The sequence below is a fragment of the Acomys minous genome (assembly GCF_964271855.1).
Source record: "Acomys minous genome assembly, chromosome: 3".
NCBI lineage: Eukaryota > Metazoa > Chordata > Mammalia > Rodentia > Muridae > Acomys > Acomys minous.
The window spans coordinates 5,395,400-5,420,192 of NC_140485.1; the positions used below are offsets into that span (position 1 = coordinate 5,395,400).

Here is a 24,793-nt window from a genome sequence, read left to right on the forward strand (position 1 = left end):
GTTATGCCCAAGTGTTGAGAAACTCCCTGAACAGACCATCCACCAGCAGAGTCCAAATGCAATGGCAAGGAAGTCTTTAATGCAGGTTCGAACCCAGGTCACCCCTCCCAAGCACTGACACAACAGATACAAGGAAGCAGCCTCTGAGAGAGGTCTTTATAGGTTTTAGACAAAGAAATGGGTTTTACAGTATATGATTGGATGGCATTTGGGCAGAAAAGCTGCAAGCAGGGAGTTACAAGCCTTGGGGTTTTATGGTTGGGTAATATGTGTAGGGGCAAGTTGTCCTATAGAAAAGATTGGTTGAAGCAGTCATGAGGGCATTAGGAACTTTGGCCTGGCTTCTTCTAATTGTTGCTATGTGCCAGACCACCTGCTGGCCAGCAGAGAGTATATTGGACTTTCCCAGGGTGAGCTGATTGTGTTGCTAGGAAATATTTTTTCTGTTTAGACTAATTTGTGGCTTTTCTGGAATCTGGGTTCAGCCCTTGGCTACGTTTAACACAAAATGGAGTTTGTCTGGTCCTTACAACAATAAATAAATAAATATTTTTTTAAAAAAAGAAAAGTTAACTTAAAAATTATAAAATAAATTTTGTTTAAAAACCCTTTTGTTTTTTGATGTTGGGGTTTTTGTTGTTGTTGTTTTGGTTTTGATTTTTGTTGTTGTTGTTGTTTGAGACAGGGTTTCTCTGTGTAACAACCCTGTCTGTACTAAACTCAATTTGTAGACCGGGCTGGCTTTGAACTCACAGAGACCAACCTATGTCTGCCTCCCTGAGTGCTGGGATTAAAGGCCTTAGCCACCACGCCCAGCTACCAGGTTTTTTTAAATTTTGTTTTGTTTTGTGTTTTTGAGACGGGGGTTTCTCTGTGTAACAACCCTGACTGTCCTGGATTTGCTTTGTAGACCAGGCTGGTCTCAAACCCGCCTACAGAGATCCGCCTGCCTCTGCCTCCCAAGTGCTGGGAGCCACCATGCCCAGCAGTTTTCTCTGACAATCACACTCAAGCTAGATATAGGCAAGACCCATTCTTTTTGTTTGTTTTATGGATATCGAACAGATAAATCTCTTCATGTATTGCAGTTCCACAACCACAATGTTCTGGGTCTCTGAACCCTGACCCTCTGTCTCAGAGGACTCTGAGAAATTCGACAATAGGCACAAGTCTGTTTTTCTCTATTTCCTGCACACCAGCTAGGCTCTAGTAACAAAAGCCACAGCTTAACAGATGGGGCCTCTTTGGACCGGCTCTCCAATGTTGACCCACCAATGTCACACCGCTGAAAAGCGGTTGTTCAGCTAACACGGCATGTGAGTAGGGACTGGTGAGATGGCTGCTGAGTGTCCGAGTCCCAGTCCCAGGGATCCAGGTAAAAAGGCGTCAGGATTCTCCACCTCAGTAACCCTAGTTTGTTCAAACTACCCTCCCTGAGCCCCTGTGCATGTGTACGTGTGTGTGTATGTGTGTGTGTGTGTGTGTGTGTGTGTGTGTGTGTGTGTGTGTGTGTGCGCGCACCGGCCAAAGGCAACCTAGCCATGTAGCCCAGACTTTGGGAAAAACAGGAAAGAGTAACTAAACTTTCTCCTCCTTCTCTGCTGTTTCTGCCTGAGTCATGCTCCATTTCCCACTGCCCTCCAACCACACAGCTGGATGATACTTTACCCTGCAGTATCTAATCCTGGGGGGAGTGAGAAAAGGTTAGAGGATCCCTTTGTTGCCCCACAGCCTGCTACTTAGGCCCTTAGGTGCATGGACTGAGTCACGTAGGCAGCTGCTCGGGGAATCTTCTTCTAAGATCAACTTAGGCAGATATTGGCTGCTTATCTTTGGCTCATACACTTGCGATGCCCTAATGTACCTTGAAAATGAACCGTCATAGTCTCTGCAGTGGTGGCTGCTTTTCTATACGTTTGCCCAGTCCTGGTTCCAATTTGAGAAAGAAAACACCACCACAGCCGGGGATGTTTTCCCTAAATATGATAATTTTGCCTAGGCTTTCAGCCAAGGAAAAACAGACATGACTCAAGACCAATCACATGGCCAGGACCTGACACCCTTCGGCTCACAGGCTCCGCCAGCCCCCGAAGGCAAGGGTGAAAAAGTTAGAGGTGGTGTAACTCTGTCCTCAGGGGCTCCCGTGTAGCTCTGTGCCTGCATGCACCGGCAAGGCAGCAGAAGTGTGGGGCAGGTGCGGCCAGGCAACGCCCTGTGGGAACCACAGCAGGGACAACAAGCATGTGACACAGAGAAAACAAGCTCGAAAAACACTGACTGAGGTGAGAGGTGCTGGTGAGCCAGCTAGGGCTCTGAGGAGGAGGGAAACTTGGTGATGGCACACACCTGCAATCCCAGCACTCGAGGCTGGTAGGAAGACAGTGTGTGAGCGTGACGCCAGTCTGGGTCACAGGGGGTCTTGTCTCAGTAACAAAACAAGGGAGGCAGTACTGTGTGCTCTGAGGTGGTGTCTTTGATCTTGTTAGTCAACAAGTCGAAAGGCAAGAGTATGAGTTTCTAGAATAATCTACCAGGCTCAGCTACGTCAGAAGCATTGAATTTAGAACTTTTCCCAGTCATTGAGAGGCTGTTGAATGGGAAGCTGTTTGTTTTGAGATCAAGCATGCCTGGACATTTGTCTGTTTGTTTGTTTTTGTTTTTTAGTATAAAAGTGTATAAGACAACCCTGAGCTTCTTTACAACTTGATAATCTTGTTTTGTTTTTCTTTTTTGTTTTCGTTTTTGTTTGTTTTTCAAGACAGGGTTTCTCTGTGTAGCCTTGGCTGTCATGGACTCTCTTTGTAGACCAGGCTGGCCTCAAACTCACAGCGATCCACCTGCCTCTGCCTCCAAGTGCTGAGATTAAGGCGTGCACCACTGTGCCCAGGCTACACTAGATAATCTTAGAAATAGGAAAGCAGATGGGAGAAAGTGAAAGGAAGAGAGCTGTAGGTCGTGTTCTGAACTGAGCTGTGTCCCTAGCTCACATGCTGGAGCCTGAACCCTTGCCCTCAGTCCATGACCTGACACTTTCAGATTTAGTTTATGAGATTGAAGGGCGAGGCTGGTGCTGGGGGTTGGAGGGGGTGGAAGGCTACAGTGTGTGGGGGCTTGGGGTGTAGACTAAGGGTTGAAACACTTAGAGGGTTGAAGGGTGTGGAGAGTGTGGGGGGTTGGAGAGTGCAGAGGGCGGAAAGGCTAATGTGTTGGAGGGTTAGGGAGTGGCAGGCATCCCTGGACTGGATCATGTAGGGGGTTCAGGGCTTGCAGGGGTCTAGAGCAGTGGTTCTCAACCTTCCTAATGCTTTGACCCTTTAGCACAGTTCCTTGTATTGTGGTGACACCCCCCAACGATAAAATTATTTTTATTGCTACTTCATAACAAATTTTGCTACTGTTATGAACTGTAGTGTAAAATCTGTGTTTTCCGATTGTCTTAGGTGACCCCTGTGAAAGGATCATTTAATCCCCAAGGGGTGCGAGAACTGTTGGTGGACAGGGTGTGCGGAGAGTTGTCATGGGTGTGGCGGGCTGGGGGACGTAGGAAAGCGGGGAGGATGCGGCTGCATCTAAGGAGCTGAGGCTTCCGGAAGCAAGGAGAGTATGCGGCCGCTCCTTCTCTGGCGCCTATTAGGAGACAGGGCCTTGCCAGTAACTTGATTTTGGACTTTGATCCTCTGGAACAGCAAGGCAGTAACTTTTTGTTTTTGCAGCCAGGGCTACATAGAGAAACCCTGTCTCAAAAAAAGAATACAACAACACAGAGCGAGAGAGAGGTGGAGGGACAGGGAGGGATGGAGGGAGGGAGAGAGGGAGAGAGAGAGAGGGAGGGAGGGAGGGAGGGAGGGAGAGAGAGAGAGAGAGAGAGAGAGAAATACAAAGCTGGCCATGGTAGTGCACACCTGTAATCCCAGCACTGGAGGAGGCAGAGGCAGGTAGGCCTCTGTAAATTTGAGGCCAGCCTGGTCTACAAAGCAAATCCGGGATAGCCAGGGCTACACAGTGAAACCTGTCTCAAAAAAAAAAAAAGAAGTGTGAAGCTTTACTATTAAACAACAGGGTGAGAGCACAGCTCCCCACAGTCAGCTCTGCACAGTCAGCACAGAGCACACACCTCACCTGTGTGGGGCTCCATAGAGCACCACACACCAATGATGATCTTCAGCACAGCTGTTTCCCCCAGTATCAGCTAAAGAAGACCCTGTGCTCCCACAGGGCTCATGTTCCGTGGAGCCCTTAGCCTTGACAGGCCATCTCAGGGTTTACATCTGAGACCTTGCTTGATACTCTGTTCTCAGACAGTTTCCGTACTCAGGCTGCCAAAGGTGTGTAAGAGTTCACACTCTCCAAACATGGTGGCTAGGACTGAGATTTGGAGGATGCAGGAGTGGAGCATCACTCCTTGGCCTGGAGTCAGAGAAACCAGAGGCATCTACTTCAGGATCAGGGATCTAGCTAAAGCCATAGGCTTTGCCAGGCATTGCACAAGTGTGCGGACTTTTCTCCTTCTATAACAGCCTTCCTAGTAAAAACATTACTTTCTTTTAAAGATTTATTTATTTATTATTTGTACAGCATTCTGGCTGCATGTGAGACAGCAGGCCAGAAGAGGGCACAAGACCTCATGATAGATGCCTATAAGCCACATGACCTCTGGAAGAACAAACAGTGTTCCTCCTCTTCCTCCTTCTTTTTGACAGGGTTTCTCTGTGTAGCCTTAGCTGTCCTGGACTCACTTTGTAGACCAGGCTGGCCTCGAACTCATGGAGATCCACCTGCCTCTGCCTCCCAAGTGCTGGGATTACAGGCGAGGGTCACCACACCTTGCATCAGCCAGTGCTCTTTAACCTCTGAGGCATCTCTCCAGCCCAGTAAACACATTCTTAATGAGTCAGTTACACTCACATCCTCACTTTAGAGTCTGGATCCAGGGCTAACAGTCATCTAAACACCATCTCAGGAGGAGACACCACAGGAAGCCCCAGAGGACTGACCGGGCCGTGCACGCAAGCCATTCACTATTTTAACATATTGATGAGCAGTTACCCCTGGTAGCAACGTTACACTCAACTCAAGTGTTGAGTTCTCCTATCCAGCAGGTAGCTTTGACTTAGTGTTAGCATCCCGTCACTAAGCTAAAACACCTGGGGAAAAAGCAACGGACTGAAGGAAAAGGTTTACTTTGGCTCATGAGTTTTATCGGCCTCAGGGCTTTGAAAGCTCCAGTGCACAGTCCCCGAACCTTGTTGCTTTGGGCCTGTGGCTGCATAGCACATCACTGTAGCCCATGTAGTAGAGAAGACTGCTTATCTCATGGGAACCAGGCAGCTGAGGAGGAGGACGGGGTCAGCTGGGGGTGTGGCATTTGTCTAGTGTACATGAGGCCCTCACCCAGTTCAAGTTCCAGGCTGGGGTCCTGACATCATGGCCCCACTGACCTCTTTCACTAAGCCACACCTCCTAACGATTCCATCACCTCCCAGGAGTGACAAGGCCTGAGGACATACCTTTCAACACACTGGCGTCTGTGGGGACATTCTGCAAGTGGGGACACAGTTAAGCCACTGAACTAGACCACTCCATTAGAATGAAAAGTTTATTGGGGGGCCAAACTTCCAGGCTGTCTTATGGGAAAGCAATCGGATTTTATATGATGATCAGTAAGGTGGGGGTAGACTGTTCAGAAAGAGATGGCCTTGCTGAAGGTAAGTGACTATGAGGGTGGGCAGATAAGGGAAGTAGTGGCTTTCCTGGTAAATAGAACCCTGCCATACAAGATTCCTGAGGACTGCTGAGCTTAGGTCTATGCTTATATAGTAAAGGCCTGGTCCATCTTTTTTTTTTTTTTTTTGTCCATCTTCTTACTACATTATCAGCAGCATTTTGGGGGGCCTACTTTGGGCCTAACATATTCAAGATCTAAACTATAGCAATTCTTACATTTTGTTTTTTTCAAGATAGAGTTTCTCTGTGTAGCCCTGGCTGTCCCGGAACTCACTCTGTACATGAGTCTGGCCTTGAACTCAAGAGATTTGCCTGTCTCTACATCCAGAATGCTGGGATTAAAGGCTTGTGCCACCACTCCCAGCTACATTTTAGAATTTTTAAAAGTACATTTATCTATTGAGTGTGTGTGTGTGTGTGTGTGTGTGTGTGTGTGTGTGTGTGTGTGTGTGCCCACACGTGTAGAGGTCAGAGGCCAAGTTGAGGAAGTCAGTTCTTTCCTTACATCATTCGGGTTCTGGGGAATCAAACTCATGTTCAGGCTTGAGGCAGGGGAATGCATTTACCTACCGAGCCATCTCACTGTCCACCAGCGTTGTGTTGTAAATGGCCACAAGTTCTTGTTTCCATTAAAGGTCAGGTCTATGTCCCTTCCCTAGAGTCCAGCTCTTCGTAGAGAAACTGGCTGAGTGTTTAATGACACTGAATTCAAGCCCTGGCTGCTCTAGGACTTCCTTTGCTAGGTGAGACTGCTTCGGGTTTGTTGTTTATTTTTGTTATGTTGTTGTTTTTTCGAGACAGAGTTTCTGTGTGTAGCCTTGGCTGTCCTAGACTCACTTTGTAGACCAGGCTAGCCTAGAACTCACAGCAATTCCCCCTGCCTCTGCCTCCCAAGTGCTGGGATTAGAGGTGTGCTCCACCACTGCCCGCCTAGGTGAGACTGTTAAGCTATGGGGTTGGTAAAACCTAAACTGCATTTCCAGGGAAAGGATGTACTAGAGTCTTATATGTAGTCTGATGATGTCTTTCTTGAGGCTGAAGTATTTAGTTTATTGAATATAGCTGGACTTAAGTTGTCACTTTTTTCTATCTGTTTTTAACTTGCATCATCAGGGTTTTCACAATCATTTTTTTTTTAATCCTTAGGTTTAATAAAGATCCTGACTACATCTCTGATTTGGTGGTGGCATGGGAGATTAGAAGGACGGCTCAGCAGTTAAGAACATACTTTTCTTGTAAAAGAACTAACTTTGAGCCCAGCACCCATATCACCATCTCTAACTCCAGAATCCCTTTGGCCTCTGTGGACTGAGAGGCAATCCTTTATATATATATATTATGTATACAGTGCTATGCCTTCATGTGTGCCTGCAGGCCAGAAGAGGGCACCAGATCTCAGTATAGATGTCTGTGAGCCACCATGTGGTTGCTGGGAATTGAACTCAGGACCTCTGGAAGAGCAGACAGTGCTCTTAATCATTGAGCCATCTCTCCAGCACTCCCCCCTTTTTTTTAATCTCAGAATTTTCTAGATAATTGCTGATGTCAGTAAACTCTAAATTTTGGGTTTTGAGCTTAATTTTAAAAAACTATTTTCATTTTGTGTCTGTAGGGTAAAGGTAAAAGCTCATTTCTGGGTTCAAAACCACATCAATCCCTGAGTCGAAAACCCACAAATCTGTAGGCTCACTCCAAGCTCAGGACTTGAAGTTCCACTAATCCCCATCCTGGAAAACTCAGCCCCCAAGAAACTCTATATAAAACCTGCCTCCAAGCTGGGCAGTGGTGGCGCACACCTTTAATCCCAGCACTTGGGAGGTAGAGGCAGGCAGATCGCTGTGAGTTCGAGGCCAACCTGGAATCCAGGATAGTCAAGGCTACACAGAGAAACCCTGTCTTGAAAAACAAACGGGGCTGGAGAGATGGCTCAGAGGTTAAGGGCACTGACTGCTCTTCAGGAGGCCATGAGTTCGGTTCCCAGCAACCACATGGTGGCTCACAACCATCTATAGTAAGATCTGATGCCCTCTTCTGGCCTGCAGGTGTACATGCAGGTAAAGCGTTGTATGCATAATAAATAAATAAACCTTTAAAAAAAACAACAACAAAACCTGCCTCCAATTCTGTCCCCTGCTGCTTCTCATCTGAGCGGAGGTACCAACCCTCTTGTGTCTTTCCCAATAAGTCTCATGTGAAGTTTGTTGTGTGGTTGTGATTTTGTGGTACTCCTTGCCTCCTGGCTGCTAGGATACCATTTCCATCCAAGCTGTACACTTACATAGAGAAATTTTTTTCCCTCAGAGCTGTAACACTTACAATGTGTTGAGTCTCCTGGAACTAGAGCTGTTGTGAGCCACCACGTGAGTGCTGGGAGAAGAACCTGTATCCTCTGGAAGAACAGCAAGTGTTTGTACCTGCTGAGCCATCTCACCAGTCCTTGTGAGCTTAATTTTTGTTATACCATGTTTTCTCTACTACACATGACAATGATTATGAAGTCAAACTCAGGTTGAATCATATTTAACTGAAATCTTCATAAGTAAAATTTGGGTGTTGACTCAAATAGTGATTTTACTATTGTTGTTGGGTTTTGGTTTGGTTTTTGAGCCAGTGTCTCATGGAGCCCAGGCTGACCTTGAAGCAGCCGAGTAGCTGAGGATGAGAATTTTTCCATGGCAGTTTCCTCGGGGATTAAAACCTTCCGTCTTGAAAAGAAGCTCCTTAAGACACAAGCTATAAAGGGAGTAGGAAAACAACAGGATTTCTACAGGGAGGTGGAACAATAGAATGTTCTAAGGAGAGGTAAAACATTCCATCTGTCTGGGAAGCTCCTTAGTCTCAGGAAGTAAACAACTCGATGTCTTCAGGAAGTCCCTGAAACTGACCAAACTCTCAAACATACCTAAGTAGTAAGGAATGCTCAGAGACAAGCTGAACTGCCTGGGAAAGGTTCAGGTCAACTGAGCCACCTGGAAAGGATGCCCTCCTACCTGTTCAGCGGTCTGCAGGTTACAAAGAACACTCCAGCTTCCAGGTTTTGTGAAGTCATTCATGATGGCGTGGGCTTTGGTTATGCAGCCGTCTTTGAGTTATGTCTACTCACATACATAACCCAAATAAAACTCTTTGGTTCACCAAAACAACTTTGGCAGTATCCTTACTTTGGTCTGTCATTGATTTTCTATCTTGATGTTTGCCATATCTTCCAGGAAAAGTGTCACACAACAACCACAAACTCTTGATCCTTCTAAGTCTTGGAACTACACATTTTATGGCTGTGTGCTCCCTGTCCCAACCTTGTAACACCCCCTCAACATTTCTTTCTTTGTTTGTTTGTTTATGTGGGGAGAGAGCAGTTTGGGGGGCAGAAGGCGACCTGCAAGAACTTAGCTCTCTTCTTCCTCCATGTGGGTCCCAGGAATGGAGCTCAGGTCGTGCAGCTTGGCATAAAGCATTGTTACTCTCTAAACAGATACCTTTTTAAGCCATTGTTATGTGGAGACGATGCCGATACAGTCCATGCGCAGGAGCTGGGGAGACGGCCCAGTGCTTGAGAGCACTTGCTGCTCTTGCAGGGTGCCCTGGTTCAATTACCAGTACCCACTTGCTGGTTTACAGCCAGCCATAACCCCAGCTCACTTCCAGGAGATCCAACAGGTATGCAGATACAAGCACCTAAAACATTCATCACATAAAGTAAAATCTTTTTTTTAAGATCTATCTAAAAGAGAAACTACACATGGAAGAGATTAAAGCGTGTGCTGATTGAGTAATTGTGGGAAAGAAGACAAGTAAAACTGGAGGCAATTAACATTTATTGGTTCCTGGCTATGTTCCCAGAAAACGAGTATATGTATATAAGCCAAGGACAGCGATGCAGCCCTCACAAAGAGATCAAGGCTGACGGGAAATGCACCTGCATGCTCTGTAAGTACCACCATTATGGAGGTCCCATGAAAACCTGACCAACTCCAGCACATGATCCAGCTGTCCCACTTTAGGCACATGGCCAAAGGACATGCCGTTAGCATACTGCAGAGACACCTGCACTCCCATGTACCCTGCAGCACTGTTCACAATAGCCAGAATATGGACTCACCAAGACAGCCACTGATGGATAAATGGATAAAGAAAATATGTATGTGCACCACAGAAGAGCACCCATCCATCCAAAGAATGACATCACATCATTATAGCACAGTGGGTGTGAACATGAGGCCAATGTGCTACAAAATAATCCAGACGCAGATAGAGAAATACCATGTCCTCTCTCACATGACGAGGCTTTAGGAAAATTATAAAGTGGACCCAAATGTTCAAAACTAGTGTTGACCAGAAGTTGAGAAGGGCACATGGTGGTGTAGCACTGGATAATGGGTACCCAAGCAGTCAGCAGAGTAAGAGGGAAGGAGAACATTCAAGGGAGTTTGGCTTATGATATATAATGCACACATACATATATTGCTGCATATTTGATGGAGAAATAGAAAGGAGGATCTTACAAGCTACAGGTGAAACGAAATGAGCTAGAAATGCTAATTATCCTCATTTAAGTTGTGCCGGGTGTGGTGGCACACGCCTTTAATCCCAGCACTCAGGAGGCAGAGGCAGGTGGTTCTCTGTAAGTTCGAAGCCAGCCTGGTCTACAAAGTGAGTCCAGGACAGCCAAGGCTACACAGAGAAACCCTGTCTTGAAAAAAAATTAGAGTTAATCCTCATGGCTTTTTCAGAGAACCATAGCATTATCCCTATAAGTTTCTGTCTGGGCTAGGTAGTGGTGGCAGAGGCGGCAACGGTGGTTGTGCACACTTCTAATCCCAATACTTGGAGGCAGAGGCAGGAGCACCTCTGTGAGTTCGAGGCCAGCCTGGTCTACAAAGTGAATCTAGGACAGACAAGGCTACACAGAGAAACTCTGTCTCGAAAAACCAAAAACAAAAACAAAAAAGAATCCTATGGCAACAGACACATCCTTTCACAGAAGCCTGGCCTACATGTCTCCGCAGCGTACAAGGGTCCATTCTCTTCCTGATGGCCTCTCTATTAAATTCTATTTTTTAATTAACCTGCTAAAAATACCTTTCAGGGTTCAGTAAGATGGCTCAGTGGGAAAGGCCCTTGGCACCAAGCCTGAATTTGATTCCCAAGACCCACATGGTGGCAGAGAAGAAATTTCTGAAAGTTATCCTCTGACTTATAGACTGTGACCTCATAGATGCACACATATATATGTGTGCACACACATGCACATATATGTACACATGCACACACTTGTACACACATATGCACACACATTTAATTTTTTTAAAAAGTTGTGCTTGGCTTTAATCCTCTGGAGGTAGAGGCAGGTGCATCTTTGTAAGTTCAAGGCCAGCTTGATCTATATATTGAATTCCAAGCTAGCCAGGATTACATAATGAGACCCTATCTCAAAAATAAAATGTTTTGGGGGCTGGAGAAATGGATCAGTGGTTAAGAGAACTGCCTGCTATTCCAGAGGAGCTGGGTTCAATTCCCAGCACCCACATGGCAGTTCACAACTGTCTCTAACTTGAAGATTTGAAACCTTCACACAGATATACATTCAGGCAAAACACAAATAAATGCACATTAAATAAAAATAAATTAATCAAAAATGTGTTTTGTTTGTTTTTTTTGAGACAGAGTTTCTCTGTGTTAGCCTTGTCTGTCCTAGATTCACTTTGTAGACCAGGCTAGCCTGGAACTCACAAGATCTGCCTGCCTCTGCCGCCCGAGTGCTGGGATTAAAGGCGTGCACTACCACATCTGGCTAGAAAAGAATGTATTTTAATAAACTGGGGAATAGTAAGGTGCCTGTTGTGTCAAGCTAAGGCAGGAGTCAGCCCTCCTGAGACGCAGGCGACACCTTCCTGGCCCATACTTGATTTTAGCTTAGCAAGTCCCATAGCAGACTATTTATTGGTCTCCCAGGCCTTAACATCGCTGAGCCTGTATTGTGGTCAACCATTAAGTTGTACTGTTTATGTTCTAATAAGAAAGCACACGAATCTATATTAAAAAGGAAAGCCAAGGGTTCTCCTTGAGCAGTCACTCAGCATTGTTGGTATTATTATTATCATATAAGGCACTGGAATAATAATAATAATTGTTATTATTATTATTATTGATACTGGGCCTGCCAAATACCAGGAAAAGTGAATGCGTACACAGCCATGACTGTTCAGAATCACAGTGGCTTAAGGAACAACTCCCTTAGCACACCCCGACTTTCCTGGGGGCAGTCTCTGCAGCACAGCCTCTGGGAGCTGACTTGAGACCTGGTAGAAAAGGAGTTAGATCTGAGGAGATAAGGGAGACCTCAGCTGTATCTTGGTAGCTGTGCCTCCTAACAGCCAGGATGCCCTTTGCTGTTACACATCCTTGACACTGCAGTTAGGGCTTCCGGCTGCTTCAGAAGCTACATCCCAGGTACTTTCCCAGTTACAAAAAAAAGATTTGTTTACTTATTATGTATACAGTGTTCTGCCTGCATGTACACCTGCAGGCCAGAAGAGAGCACCAGATCTCATTATAGATGGTTATGAACCACCATGTGGTTGCTGGGATTTAAACTCAGGACCTCTGGAAGTGCAGTCAGTGCTCTTAACCTCTGACCCATCTCTCCAGCCCCATTTATTTATTTATTTAGTTGGTTGGTTGGTTTTTCAACACAGGGTTTCTCTGTGTAGCCCTGGCTCTCCTTGAACTCAGAGATCCACCTGCCTCTGTCTCCCAAGTGTTGGGGTTAAAGGCATGCACCACCACTGCCTGACTTATAATGTCATTTACAATGTGATTTTTACCTCTGGCACACCTTGCCAGCCTTAAAAAAAAAAAGAGTTGGGGTTTATTGTCATACATGTGTGAGTGTGTGTGTGTTTGTGTGTGTGTGTGTGTGTATGTGTGTGTATGTGTGTGTATGTGTGTGTGTATGTGTGTGTGTATGTGTGTACGTGTGTGTATGTATGTGTGTGTATGTGTGTATGTGTGTGTGTATGTGTGTGTGTATGTGTGTATGTGTGTGTGTATGTGTGTGTGTGTATGTATGTGTGTGTATGTGTGTGTGTGTGTGTGTGTGTGTGTGTGTGTGTGTGCAGGCCAGAGGCAGACATTTGGTGTCCTCTTCCATGATTTCCACCATATATATTTGAGGAATCATTTGAGAAAGTCTTTTTTTAATTAATTTTTTAATTTTATGTGTATTGATGTTTTGCCTGCGTGATTGTCTGTGTGAGGGTGTTAAATCTTGGAGTTACAGACAGTTGTAAGCTGCCATGTGGGTGCTGGGAATTGAACCTGGGTCCTTTGGAAGAAGAACCGCTGATCCATCTCCCCAGGCTCCTTGAGATAGGGTCTTCTGAAGGCAAGGGTGCCCCGGAACTGGTGGCGCTAACGATGACCTTAAGCCTTTCATCTTCCCATCACTAGCTCTCAGGGGCTGGATTATAGGCATGTCACCACATCTAGTTTTAAATCTTATTTTTTAGATAAAATCTCTCACATTCTGAATCTGGTGTTTGTTGTTTTGGCTAGGCTGGGACAAGGAAGCCTACCTAGCCCACCCTAGCCCATTTTAGCCCACCCCAGCCCACCCTAGCCCACCCCAGCCCACCCTAGCCCACCCCAGCCCACCCTAGCCCATTCTAGCCCACCCCAGCCCACCCCAGCCCACCCTAGCCCACCCTAGCCCATTCTAGCCCACCCCAGCCCACCCCAGCCCACCCTAGCCCATTCTAGCCCACCCCAGCCCACCCTAGCCCACCCCAGCCCACCCCAGCCCACCCCAGCCCACCCCAGCGCGGGGGCAACAGACACGAGCCACTACACTCAGTTTTCGTGTGGGTGCTGAGGATCTCTGCCTAGCGAGCCATCCTGCAGCCCACCCACCTGCAATATAAATAGTAGCAAACTATTCTGAATCTTATCCTCTTGGTTCAGTACGTCTTGTAGGTGGTTCCAAATAGGACTGAGCCTTTTGGGACTGGGGAGCTAGTCATGTAAACGAGCCGGGCTGGAGCTCTGCTTTAGAATCCCAGCACTGAAGACTGGCAGATCCCTGGGACCCCATGGCCTTGTTAGTAAGCTCCAGGCCAATAAGAGACTCTGTCTCTAAAGAATGAAATCTAAAGTGTAGCCTCTACATGCACACACATGCATGAGCACAAGTACGTCTGTGCATACACACACACACACACACACAAAGGAAGAAAGAAAAGAAAGAAAGATTGAGTTTTCCTTTCCTCCATTGTTTTTCCTTACACCAAACTCGGTTATTTCTAGTTCTTTTGGTCTATTCCCAAGAATAGCAATATCAAGGCCCCCAAAAAAGCCCAGTAAACTCAAAGCCGTTAAGAGGCTTAGATTTACATAGTAATTGGATCTTATTTTCATGTCTCTGGGGCCTACCAGAGTAATCTCCAACAGCAGCCTCCACAGAAAGACCTAGATCAGATAGTTGGCTTGCTAGAGCTTGGCCCTGAGGCTAGCGCTTAATAATTCACTTCAAACAAGGCTATTAGCGCCCTGCCTGGCAAGGAGGGAGGCAGCGGGCCTCCATGTGTGGCTCTGGATCCCTAAAGCGCCCGCCTGTCTGCTCTCCTCTCACCTGTCCCACCTCCCCCAACAAAGAGCCACCAAAGGCAGGGCCTACAAGTGTCTCTTAGGGCCATGATGAAAACCGGGGAAGCCCTGGGATTCAAAAGAACAGGCAGACATTTGAACCCACAGAGGCAATCCCATCCCTACCCTACCCCATAAGGCCAGGTTGTATGGACAGGTGTCTTGGTAAATGGACAAAGATACAGCAATCTTTGCTAGGGGAATATTTGGAGAACTCAGGGCAGGAACCAGCAGGCTTATTCTGAAGGAGCCTGTAGTAAACATTTTAGCCTCTATGGACCAGATGATCTGTATGGTGTCAATTCTGTCTTGTGCATGAAAGATCAGACAGTACCTATACCAATAAAATGCCATTTACAAAAACAAGTGCCATTCAGGCTGCTGTCGGCAGACCCCAGCACAGAAGTTAAAAAGAGAGTGAACACTAGACCTTCTCTTAGCTACTTGAGTGAAGAAAGTATTTTTCTTTTTCTTTCTTTCTTTCTTTCTTTTTTTTTTTTTTCAAGACAGGGTTTCTCTGTGTAGCCTTAGCTGTCCTGGACTCACTCTGTAGACCAGGCTGGCCTCGAACTCACAGCAATCTGCCAGCCTCTGCCTCCCAAGTGCTGGGACTAAAGGTGTGCACCACCACACCCAGTGAGAAAGTATTTTTTCATGTCTTCATTTGACAAACATTTACATGGTACCAAGGCAGGAGAAAACTGTGGAGGTTGATGCTGCAGAGATTAACCAGAAAAGGTGACAGCCAAAGACTGTAGCCCTTAGTCTGTGTGAGTTTCTGTTAGGCATGGGAGCAAGCTCAGAAAAGCCCAGGCTGTAAGACCTTGGGAGAGGTGGACACTGCTAATGACCCAGAGAAGACCACTGTAAATCTCCCTCTGCTGCTCTCTCCCCTCTTGCCTGATGACAGGTGAGAAGCAACATTGTTTTACACTCCTCTGAATCTTTCCCTCAGTAAACTGTCTTCTTTCTTTAACTCACTGCGAAGAGGCACACACCCCGGGAACTCGGTGGCTGCCTTCAAGCCCGGGATCTGTGCCTGTTTCACTATTTTCCAGCTGTTTGTAGGAGCCTCGTCACAGCAATGCATATAGTTACCTCACTGGCCCTAGAAGCCTGTGCCATACTCTGAGGTTGGGAACGCTGCCTGGAGCTACACAGTGGTAAAAGTAAGCGTGATGCTCTTCCCTCACCCTCTGTTGTGGAGCACAGGTGCCCTCTGAGGATGAACTTCCACTGTGCGACTCATCTCCCTGCCCTGGGCTGGAGGCAGCCATGAGGCTGAAGTCAAGAGGGCTCAGTTCCAGCTCCTCTCAAGGAGCCCCAGGCCTGAGGGGCAGTGCTAATGCAAATGTACAACACACACACCAAGCTGGGACTCAGGGCTCATTCCATTTATAGCAAGGTCAAGATGGAGAAAAGTCACCGGAGAAGATAAAGGTCAGCAAAGTGAGGATCCTGGAGAGGCACCAGAAGCCTCTGCAGCACCGGAAAGGGCCCTGACCTCTGGGTAAACATCTGCTATACCCAGGTAAGAAGTCAGCACTCAGGCACAAAACAGAAAGATTTCAAGGAACGAGGAACACACAGGTGTTGGGAGCTGGTAGGTATGGGGCAGCGAATGCAGCTTCCTGAAGCCTCCTTTAGGGCGCTGTGCTACCCTCACATCCGGGGCCCATCCAGCTCCTCAGAATTCTACTGGGCAGGGAAGCACTACAGTTTGGACAATGGCACAATAAACCAACCTGTGGGCAGCCCATAAGCCGATTTGGGCAGATCTGGGGTCCTCGGCACAAATCTGGTTACGCACATGGATCCACAACAGAGCCACCCATCCAGACTGACCCAGAAAGGAACCCAGTTCGGATCTTACCTGAAGCCCTGCAAGGGGAGGCCTGGCTGTCAGCTCCTTTATGCTGGGTCCTCTTGCGCCCCTGTGCACCTTGCACAGGGAGGTTGAGCAGCTCGGCGTTAGATTGCTTAGGACTGGTGTGGCATGAGTGGTGTGGACACCGATCAGCCTGTGCTTTGGTGCTGACTGGCCTTTTAAGTTTGGCTTTGCACATTCTCCCTGAAAAAAATGAAAGCTCTGTGCTCATTACCAGCCCAGGTCCCACACTGTCACCTCTGACTGGAAAGCCAGTCTCCCTTCAGTGTGGGGGCCTCAGCTCTCAGAATCTCAGCCCAAGAGATGGCTCCCACTGCTCCACACTTCTTTATTTCCTGCCTCTAAGTGTCAGTTAAAAGCAAGCAGAGCTGGTAGAACTTGGTCCCTCACTGTCTACTGCACTGTACTCAACCACTCCTTTACTCACTCGTAGGCCTCGCTATGAGCCCATCACGCACCCAAGTCCCTAGCCACATGGCTATACTACCCTCCCACTTAGCAAAGCCATCCACTCACCTGCCTCCGTGTATAGCCACAAGCCATCTGCAACACCACCATCCGTTTCTCTCACACATCCATCCTTCAAGGGCCTAGTGCTCTTTAAGGCTGATTTTCTTCTTGAGGTCTACTTATGTGCTAGGGTTTACCATAAGGTGAGGTCATGGAGTGTCGCTGTAGTCAGGAAGCTATCACACACCCAGACAGAAGGGAGGGGAGCTAAATGCTTAGGCCCTACTGTCTGATTTGTCTGCTCCAACCTACCAATTTTGGCTTTGTTTCTTCCTTCTTTTGAGCCGAAAAAACAGGTCAAGTAAATGAGAAAAGGGTTGTCAAAACTTTGCTTTAAAAAAAAAATGAGTCTAACTATAAAAATCTAATTACTTTGATTTACTTTTTTTTTTTTTTTTTTTTTTTGAGACAGCTATTATGTAGCCTTGGCTGTCCTGGAACTCATGTAGACCAGCAGGCCTCAGACTCGCAGAGCTCTGCCTCTGCCTCCCAAGTGCTGGAATTAAAGGTCTGTGCCACCTCACGAGGCTGCACGGATTATCCTTGAACCATGCATGCTTTATGCAATGTGACTTTTCAGACATATAAATCCAACGAATCTGGACTGACCTGTGACTTGCTTTGTCCAGAAAATGTGGCAGAGTGATAGGCCACTTCTGAGGTGGCCCTCCATAAGCACACATCCTTTCCCTCCACTGTCACTGTCTCTCTTTTCCATCTGTCTCCCACTCTGAAGCTTTATCTTACCTCCACCCATGTCAGTAAGTCAGAGAGACTGCATGGATCACAAATTGCCACCACCTTGGCCTGGCCTGGCCTGGCAGCAGCTTCCAGAGGCTGAGGTGCCTAGCTGACTACAAAGGAGCGGAAGCCAGGACCAGCTCAGCCTGAATTAGTTATAAACCATCAACAAATAGTGTCTTTTTCTAATCCACTAAGTTGTTTGGAGGGTTTTATGCAGAACTACTGTAATGATGGCACACAGAGGGTGGGCACCTCGTCTGCCTCACAGAGATGAGACGTTCTAAGGGAAACTGCTTGGCTTGACTGACTTCCTAGCACAAGGCCACGCTGCATGCATGCCTATTATTTTAGGTGTGAGACGCTGTGTACCACGTGGAGACTTGACTCCACCTGAGCATCCAGTCAGCTGCTCGTGAAACATATGCTGCCCACCCACAGAAACCTAGGCCCTGCAGAGAATTTCCAACAAACACCTTTTAAAGTTCCATCACCAGTGCGCACCCTCATAAAGAAGGTAAGAGATGAGGGGGGTATGGTGTCTACAGAGCCACTGGAAGTGGAATTACAGATGGTTATGTTGGACTCACCTACCAAATAGGAACCTGCCACAATAGACAACTTTTTTGAAGAGAAACTCCGTGTGCCCAGCTTCCTGAAGGATGCTCCAGCTCAGTTCTAGGGGATGCTGGGCTTCCTGAAGGATGCTCCAGCTCAGTTCTAGGGGATGCTGGGCTTCCTGAAGGATGATGCTCCAGCTCAGTTCTAGGGGATGCTGGGCTTCCTGAAGGATGCTCCAGCTCAGTTCTAGGGGATGCTGGGCTTCCTGAAGGATGCTCCAGCTCAGTTCTAGGGGATGCTGGGCTTCCTGAAGGATGCTCCAGCTCAGTTCTAGGGGATGCTGGGCTTCCTGAAGGATGCTCCAGCTCAGTTCTAGGGGATGCTGGGCTTCCTGAAGGATGCTCCAGCTCAGTTCTAGGGGATGCTGGGCTTCCTGAAGGATGCTCCAGCTCAGTTCTAGGGATTGCGGGGCTTCCCTCTAACTGGCCCCTAGAGATCCAGAAGGGTTTGCTGTGCTTCTTGGCTCTCACTAAAATTCTCAGTTCAGCCTGCAATGCCAGCACTGGGAAGGGTGAGGCAGAAAGAACCTGACTTAAGGCAAGCCTGAGCTAATAGCGAGCTGGAGGCCAGCCTGGGCTACACATCGAGACACTTCCTAAAACCAAACAAACAAAAAACTAACTGGATAAAGAAAGGACTCATGGATTTTGCACCAATACAACAGGTAATATATACAAGGGCTTTTATTTTTATTTTTGTATCTTGTTTGTGGTGGTAAAAACTGAAAGCTGCCAAAGTGTCCACCAATAAGACATGGTTGAAACCACAATACTATGCAATTCTACTTTAAAATAAATGAACTTATCTTTTGCCCTATAGTGATTTTTCTATGATACATTTTTTAAAAACATTCATTTTATTTTATGTGTATGGGTGTTTTGCCTACATGAACGTCAGTCCACCGTGTGTGTGTGTGTGTGTGTGTGTGTGTGTGTTGTCTACAGGGCATGGGTGTTATACCAACACGTATGTCAGTCCACCATGTGTGTGTGTGGTGTCTACAGAGCCACTGGAAGTGGAATTACAGATGGTTGGAACCAACATGTACATTTAGGAAATCAAATGTGGGTCCTCTGCGGGGGCAGCCAGTGCTTTTAACCACTGAGCTGTAAACTCAATTTCCTTTCTTTCTCTCTCTCTCTCTTTTTTTTTTTTTTTTTTTTTGGTTTTTCGAGGCAGGGTTTCTTTGTGTAGCCTTGGCTGTCCTGGACTTGCTTTGTAGACCAGGCTGGCCTTGAACTCACAGTGACCCACCTGCCTCTGCCTCCCAAGTGCCAGGATTAAAGGCGTGCGCCACCACCGCCCAGCTGGCTCAATTTTCTTAACAAATATATTTTATTACAAACTTATTAACCAAGAGTTCCTCACTTATAACCCGACTAACCTAAACAATAGGAAAAGAGGATTAAAGAATACAATATTGAAACCATAAGGATATCAGTTCCAAGGAACGATTCTCCTGGCGTTATCAGCAGGATTTCTTCTGCTGGGACCTGGAGCAACCGAGAACCTCAGCAGGAGCTGGAGCCCTGAAGCCTTCCTTCAAGCGGTTCTTTTTAGGAGCTTCTGATAAACAGCCAAAACTATCCCAAGTCTCCAAAGGCCCTGCCTCTTGTTTTTGGCTCACATTTATACCTCCTCTCAGCATTTGTTCAGGATGTTTTTCAGCTGGTTAACAACCAATCTCCCCCACATGGTGGTTTGACGTCTAAGGAGATAAATATCACCTGCTCTCTCACGAGTCTTTTCTCATGCCCCACTTGTGATCTAAACAAAAATCAGGCTTATCTCTCCTTCACTTACATGCAGGCAAAACACCAATGTAAATTAAATAAAAATAAAATCAAACAAAAGAACCTCAGAGTTAAAGGCGGTTGACAACCACTAACTTGCATCCTGTTGTGTGGCATGGAGCTTGCCATCTGGGCCAGGCTGGGCATTCTGGAGTCTCCTCCACTTCTCCAGACAAGGAGGTGGGCACGATGCAACAACACGGGACACATTCTAGGCGCGAAGAAGAGTGAGCAGAGCGAGAGGTGGAGCTCGGCTGGCCCAGTGCCTGGGGCGGCGCTGCCTCTCTGCTCAATCCAGCAGTCGCAGGTGCAGTCAGAGCAAGCAAGAGTGCTGTTTTTTACATTAGTCTAAAACTTTGGTGTTTGGTTTTGCAGTGCTGAGGATGGCACCCCAATCTCTGGACATCCTAGCCAAGTGCTCTTCCACTGAGCTGTACACTCAAGATTTTCTTGACCCTGTGCCTATTGCTATAAATCTCTGAGGTATGAATTATCAACTCATTTCAGAGATGAGCCAGCTAAAATATGACATTCACTTAGCTAATACCAGCAAAGGCCACTAAACTAATTATGGAAAGAAAAGAATGTAATTGACAAGTATATTGTCTTATTTTATTAAGAACATGTTTGTGCACATATACATATGTATTAAGCAGGTAACTGTTCTTTCCTCTATCACATAATGTAAAGGTGAGATAACATCAGTGACTAAGTATAGATCTATATTATGATTAAAAGACTAAGCATTCCTCCAAGGACTTTGCCACCTACTCTATGTGATGTGTTTGCAGCTGTACACAGGACAGTTATATCATGTTAGGCAGAATTATGACCTGGTTAGTGTCATTTGTAAGTTAAGCATAACGTAAGATGTGGCTATGTCAAGATGTGATGGCCAATGTCTCAACTTGACTATACCTGGAGGGAGCTTCTGGATGCTCCTCTGGGGGGATTATATTTTTTTCTTTCTCCGAGACAGGATTTCTCTGTGTAGCCTTAGCTGTCCTGGACTTGCTTTGAAGACCAGGTTGGCCTTGAACTCATATCAATACACCTGGCTCTGCTGGGATTAAAGGCATGCACCATCATGTCCGACTTCCTGTGTGGGATTTTTTTTTTCTTTTAGTTTTTCGAGACAGGGTCTGTGTATCCTTGGCTGTCCTGGACTCACTTTGTAGACCAGGCTGGCCTCGAACTCACAGCAATCCACCTGCCTCTGCCTCCCGAGTGCTGGGATTACAGGCGTATGCCACCGCTACCCAATTTTGAGGGATTTTCTTAATCAGATTATCTGAAGAAGGAAGACCCACCCTAAACCTGGACCACACTTTATATATAATGGCAGCCCAGATACAGGGACACGGAAGGAGGAAGCTTTGCTTTTTGCCTGCTCACTTTCATGCTTGCTGGCAAGCTCACCTATCCTGTCGCTGTGGCCGGTGTTAACATCCAACCTCTTCAGGATGCCAATACAAACTGGCAACGCCCCAGGACTCCTCTAGGCCTCCAGCACCAGACAGGGACTGCAAAGTCACTACCAGATTCTCAGCCTTTCAAAATAGCCATTGTTGGGCTACGTAGATTACATTCTGTAAGCCAGTCTAATAAATCCGCCACTACATATTACACGTATATATGTATGTACATATGTGTAATAGTAGCTGACAAATGTTTCTGTCATACATGTGTGTGTGTATTCATCCTATCAGTTCTGTTCCTTCTGAGAACCCTAATACAGACCGATGGTAAGCATCAATGTAAGGTAATAGGAAATTATCTGTAACTGTCAGAAATACCTACCACACAATGCCTGGCATTTACTTTTAACATTCATACACATAAGGAAATAAATCTTTAAAAATCTGTCAAATAGGGAGAAAATAAAGCTATACTGTATAAAAAGAAAGGTGAAGACCTTAAAAGACACGAGGGCTAGAACTGAACTAATCATAGCCTTCCTCAGTACCAGGAGGCTGGCCAACAGTCCCCTGGAGCTACTCTTTGGCACACCAGTGCTTGACACTCACTAAGACAGTTGCAAGCTAATTTTCAGGTTTGGGAAATGTGGCCTCCTCACCTTCACTTCACAGGTGGGCTTGCTGGAGTGTGCTATTATGGGCGGGCTTTGAGCGATGTCAAAAGCCCACGCCAGCCCAGTTAGCCTTCTCTCTACTTCAGGCTTGTTTCTCAAGATGTGCACTCTTAGCTACTGTTTCAGTGCCTGGCTGCCTGCCGCCAAGCTCCTGACCATGATGGCTATGGACTCTAAACTGTACGCCCTAAATAAACTATAAGTTGCCTTGGTCATTGTGTCTTATCAGAGCAACATAAAAGTAACCCAGACAGGGTTTATGATCCATTATCAACAGAAACCTTTAAAAGGTAGAAAGTGCTTGGGAGGAAGGAAGAAAACACAAAGACACTAGATAGTGCTGCTCTGAATTCTCAAAGACCCAAAGCCTGGACTACTGCTCCACATGACAGAGCAGCACTGTGCTCCTAGCAAGGCAGGGGCCTGAGCTGGAGACTAGAGCCTATGAACAGAGGATCTAAGCAGTGTTCCACAGGGTAGTTTTTTTGTTTTATTTTGCTTTCGGTGTTTCAAGACAGGGTTTCTCCGTGTGGCCTTGGCTGTCCTAGACTTATTTTGTAGACCAGGCTGGCCTTGAATTCACAGAGATCTGCCTGCCTCTGCCTCCCAACTGCTGGGATTAAAGGCATGCACCACCATGCCCGGCCCCTGGGTAAAGTTTTAAACGTGCATGCCAGTGTAGTACAAAGCATTCAGCTCTCTCTGGGTCTTAGATCAACCCAGAGCCCACAAATCAAGAAAGGAGCCACCGCTCCTAATTAAAGACAAGTGCAAACGACTGGGCTAAAGCCCTGGCTGTGAGTTGTTTACGGTAAAGATCTTTATTTGAGAATATCTGATGCTTTTGGAAATGCACTTACTAGGTCCCAAGACACCTGTAGTACATCTCCAACATTTTCAACATAGGAAGCAGCTTCATCCTGGGGACAGGACATCCAGTTCTGCCTGCACCACACCATTCCTCTGCTCCCATGATGCAACTGTCCTGAGCAGGAGAAGGGCCAGGGCAGGCATCTAATGTACCAAGTTCAACTGTTCCTCCCAAGCTATTTCCCAGGCCACACCAAGAGTGAACTCCAGTACCAGGTCAGTGTCCCTGTCAGGAGATGCTAACAGGTAGATGAGGTACAGCAGCATGGAGCTAGACACTGAGTATATTCTTCCTGACTGGGACCAAAGTCAGCAAGAGACAAAAGGACTTCAGGGCCCCGTGAGTCCTCTGAGGGTCCCTGACAGCATACCACAGGCTGGGAACAGGCTGGGGTCATTCCTGACACCTTATGTCTCATCCTAGGACAGCAGAGGGCCACACGGGCACTGTGAATCTTCAATCCCGCTAACACAGGACAAGCAGGCCCTTTCCCGAACGCTTCAGTTTAGAAGCTCTTTCTTTTGTGCTCACTCACTACTGTACAGAAAGATGACAGATCACTTGGTTCTGGCTAATAGTGGAGTCCAGGATGCTGCTGGAAGGCCATTTCAGGACACGCTGGAGGGTTTCTGGATGAAGAGCTGCCCACTTGTACCACTGCACATGGCTTCACTCACCCAGCTGGGCCATGTGGAAGCTATTACCCACAGGAGAGCAGGGCCCACTTCTAGAATAACAGCCTGCACGCTCCTGAAGGACAGCATCCACGATTCTCTGGAAGAACTGGGTTCCCCTCAGCGTCGGAGTCTCAGGAAGAACGCATGTTTACACTCTGTACTCTCCAGTGGGTAATACTTATCATAAAAATCCAGAACATACTCCTCAGTCTTGAAGCCAAACTTCTGGTACAACAGCATGGCAGGGTTGCTTGCTGAGACGTGAAGTGTCACATCCTTGCCCATGCACGTCTGCCAAAGAGTGGAGAAACACAAGGTAAAGAAGCCACAGGGCCGAGGGAAATGGAGCAAAGGAAAACATTCTTCAGAAGGAAGCAGTGGAACATCAGGAGGTGGGGCTGAGCATGGCAGCACCTAGCAACCGCTGGAAGGCAGAGCACTCAGCCTCTGAGCTGTGTGTCCTGCAGTGCACAGGGATTCCTGTGGCCTGGAAAGTTGCTTCTACCTTGAAGCAAAGGCACAAGGACACTTTATTATATTACACTTACTTATTTTATTTTACATATGTGTGGTGACTGTACCAAGTGCATGCAGGAGCCTTTGGAGGCCAGAAGAGGTGCTGAGCCCTGGAACGGGAGTTAGAGATGATGTGAGGCACCACATGGGTGCTAGGAACCAGACCTGGGTCTTCTGCAAAAACAGTGAGTGCTCTTAAGAGCCGAGTCTTCTCCCCAGACCGTCTTATCATTTCAGTTACTGTGTATTAGCGGCAGCGTGTGTGGGCTCATACACGCCATGCTGCACAACTTGGAGGTAAGAGGACACTGCAAGTGGCTGTCCTTCCTCACTGGGCTCCATGGAGTAAACTCAGGCCATCAGGTCAGTGGGAATGCTCTTACGTGCTGACCCCTCACCAGCCTCTCCATATTACTGTACTTATAATTCAAGTAAGTTTAAATATCAGACATATTGTGTGCAGAAGCCTTCAACGTGGCAACCTTGAAGAATTAGACAACGAGAATTTCTATTGTCCATATAAACGACAGCTATACCATCTCCAAACCTGTGACTAACTTTTAATTATAAAGCCTGAAGATGTTGTGTGCTTGAGTCCTCAGGTCCCTTTACACCTCACAGAATTAACTTCCCAGAATCAAGGCTTCTGTATTTAGGGAGGAAGAACAGAGGTGTTTCTATGAACATGAAGTTACATTTTAGATTCTTTAATTAGCCACA

General features: G+C 46.8%; 1 protein-coding gene across 1 annotated transcript in view; it reads right to left on the reverse strand.

Annotated features, from left to right (window-relative positions):
- Nucleotides 1–22,811: 22,811 nt before the first annotated feature.
- KAT14 (lysine acetyltransferase 14) overlaps nucleotides 22,812–24,793 on the reverse strand; it is a 38,132-nt gene continuing 36,150 nt past the window's right edge. Inside the window, exon 10 of the mRNA XM_084775883.1 lies at nucleotides 22,812–23,848. Within this exon, the coding sequence (XP_084632009.1) occupies nucleotides 23,675–23,848 (174 nt within the window). The 3' untranslated portion in view covers nucleotides 22,812–23,674. The remainder of the gene's footprint in view (nucleotides 23,849–24,793) is intronic.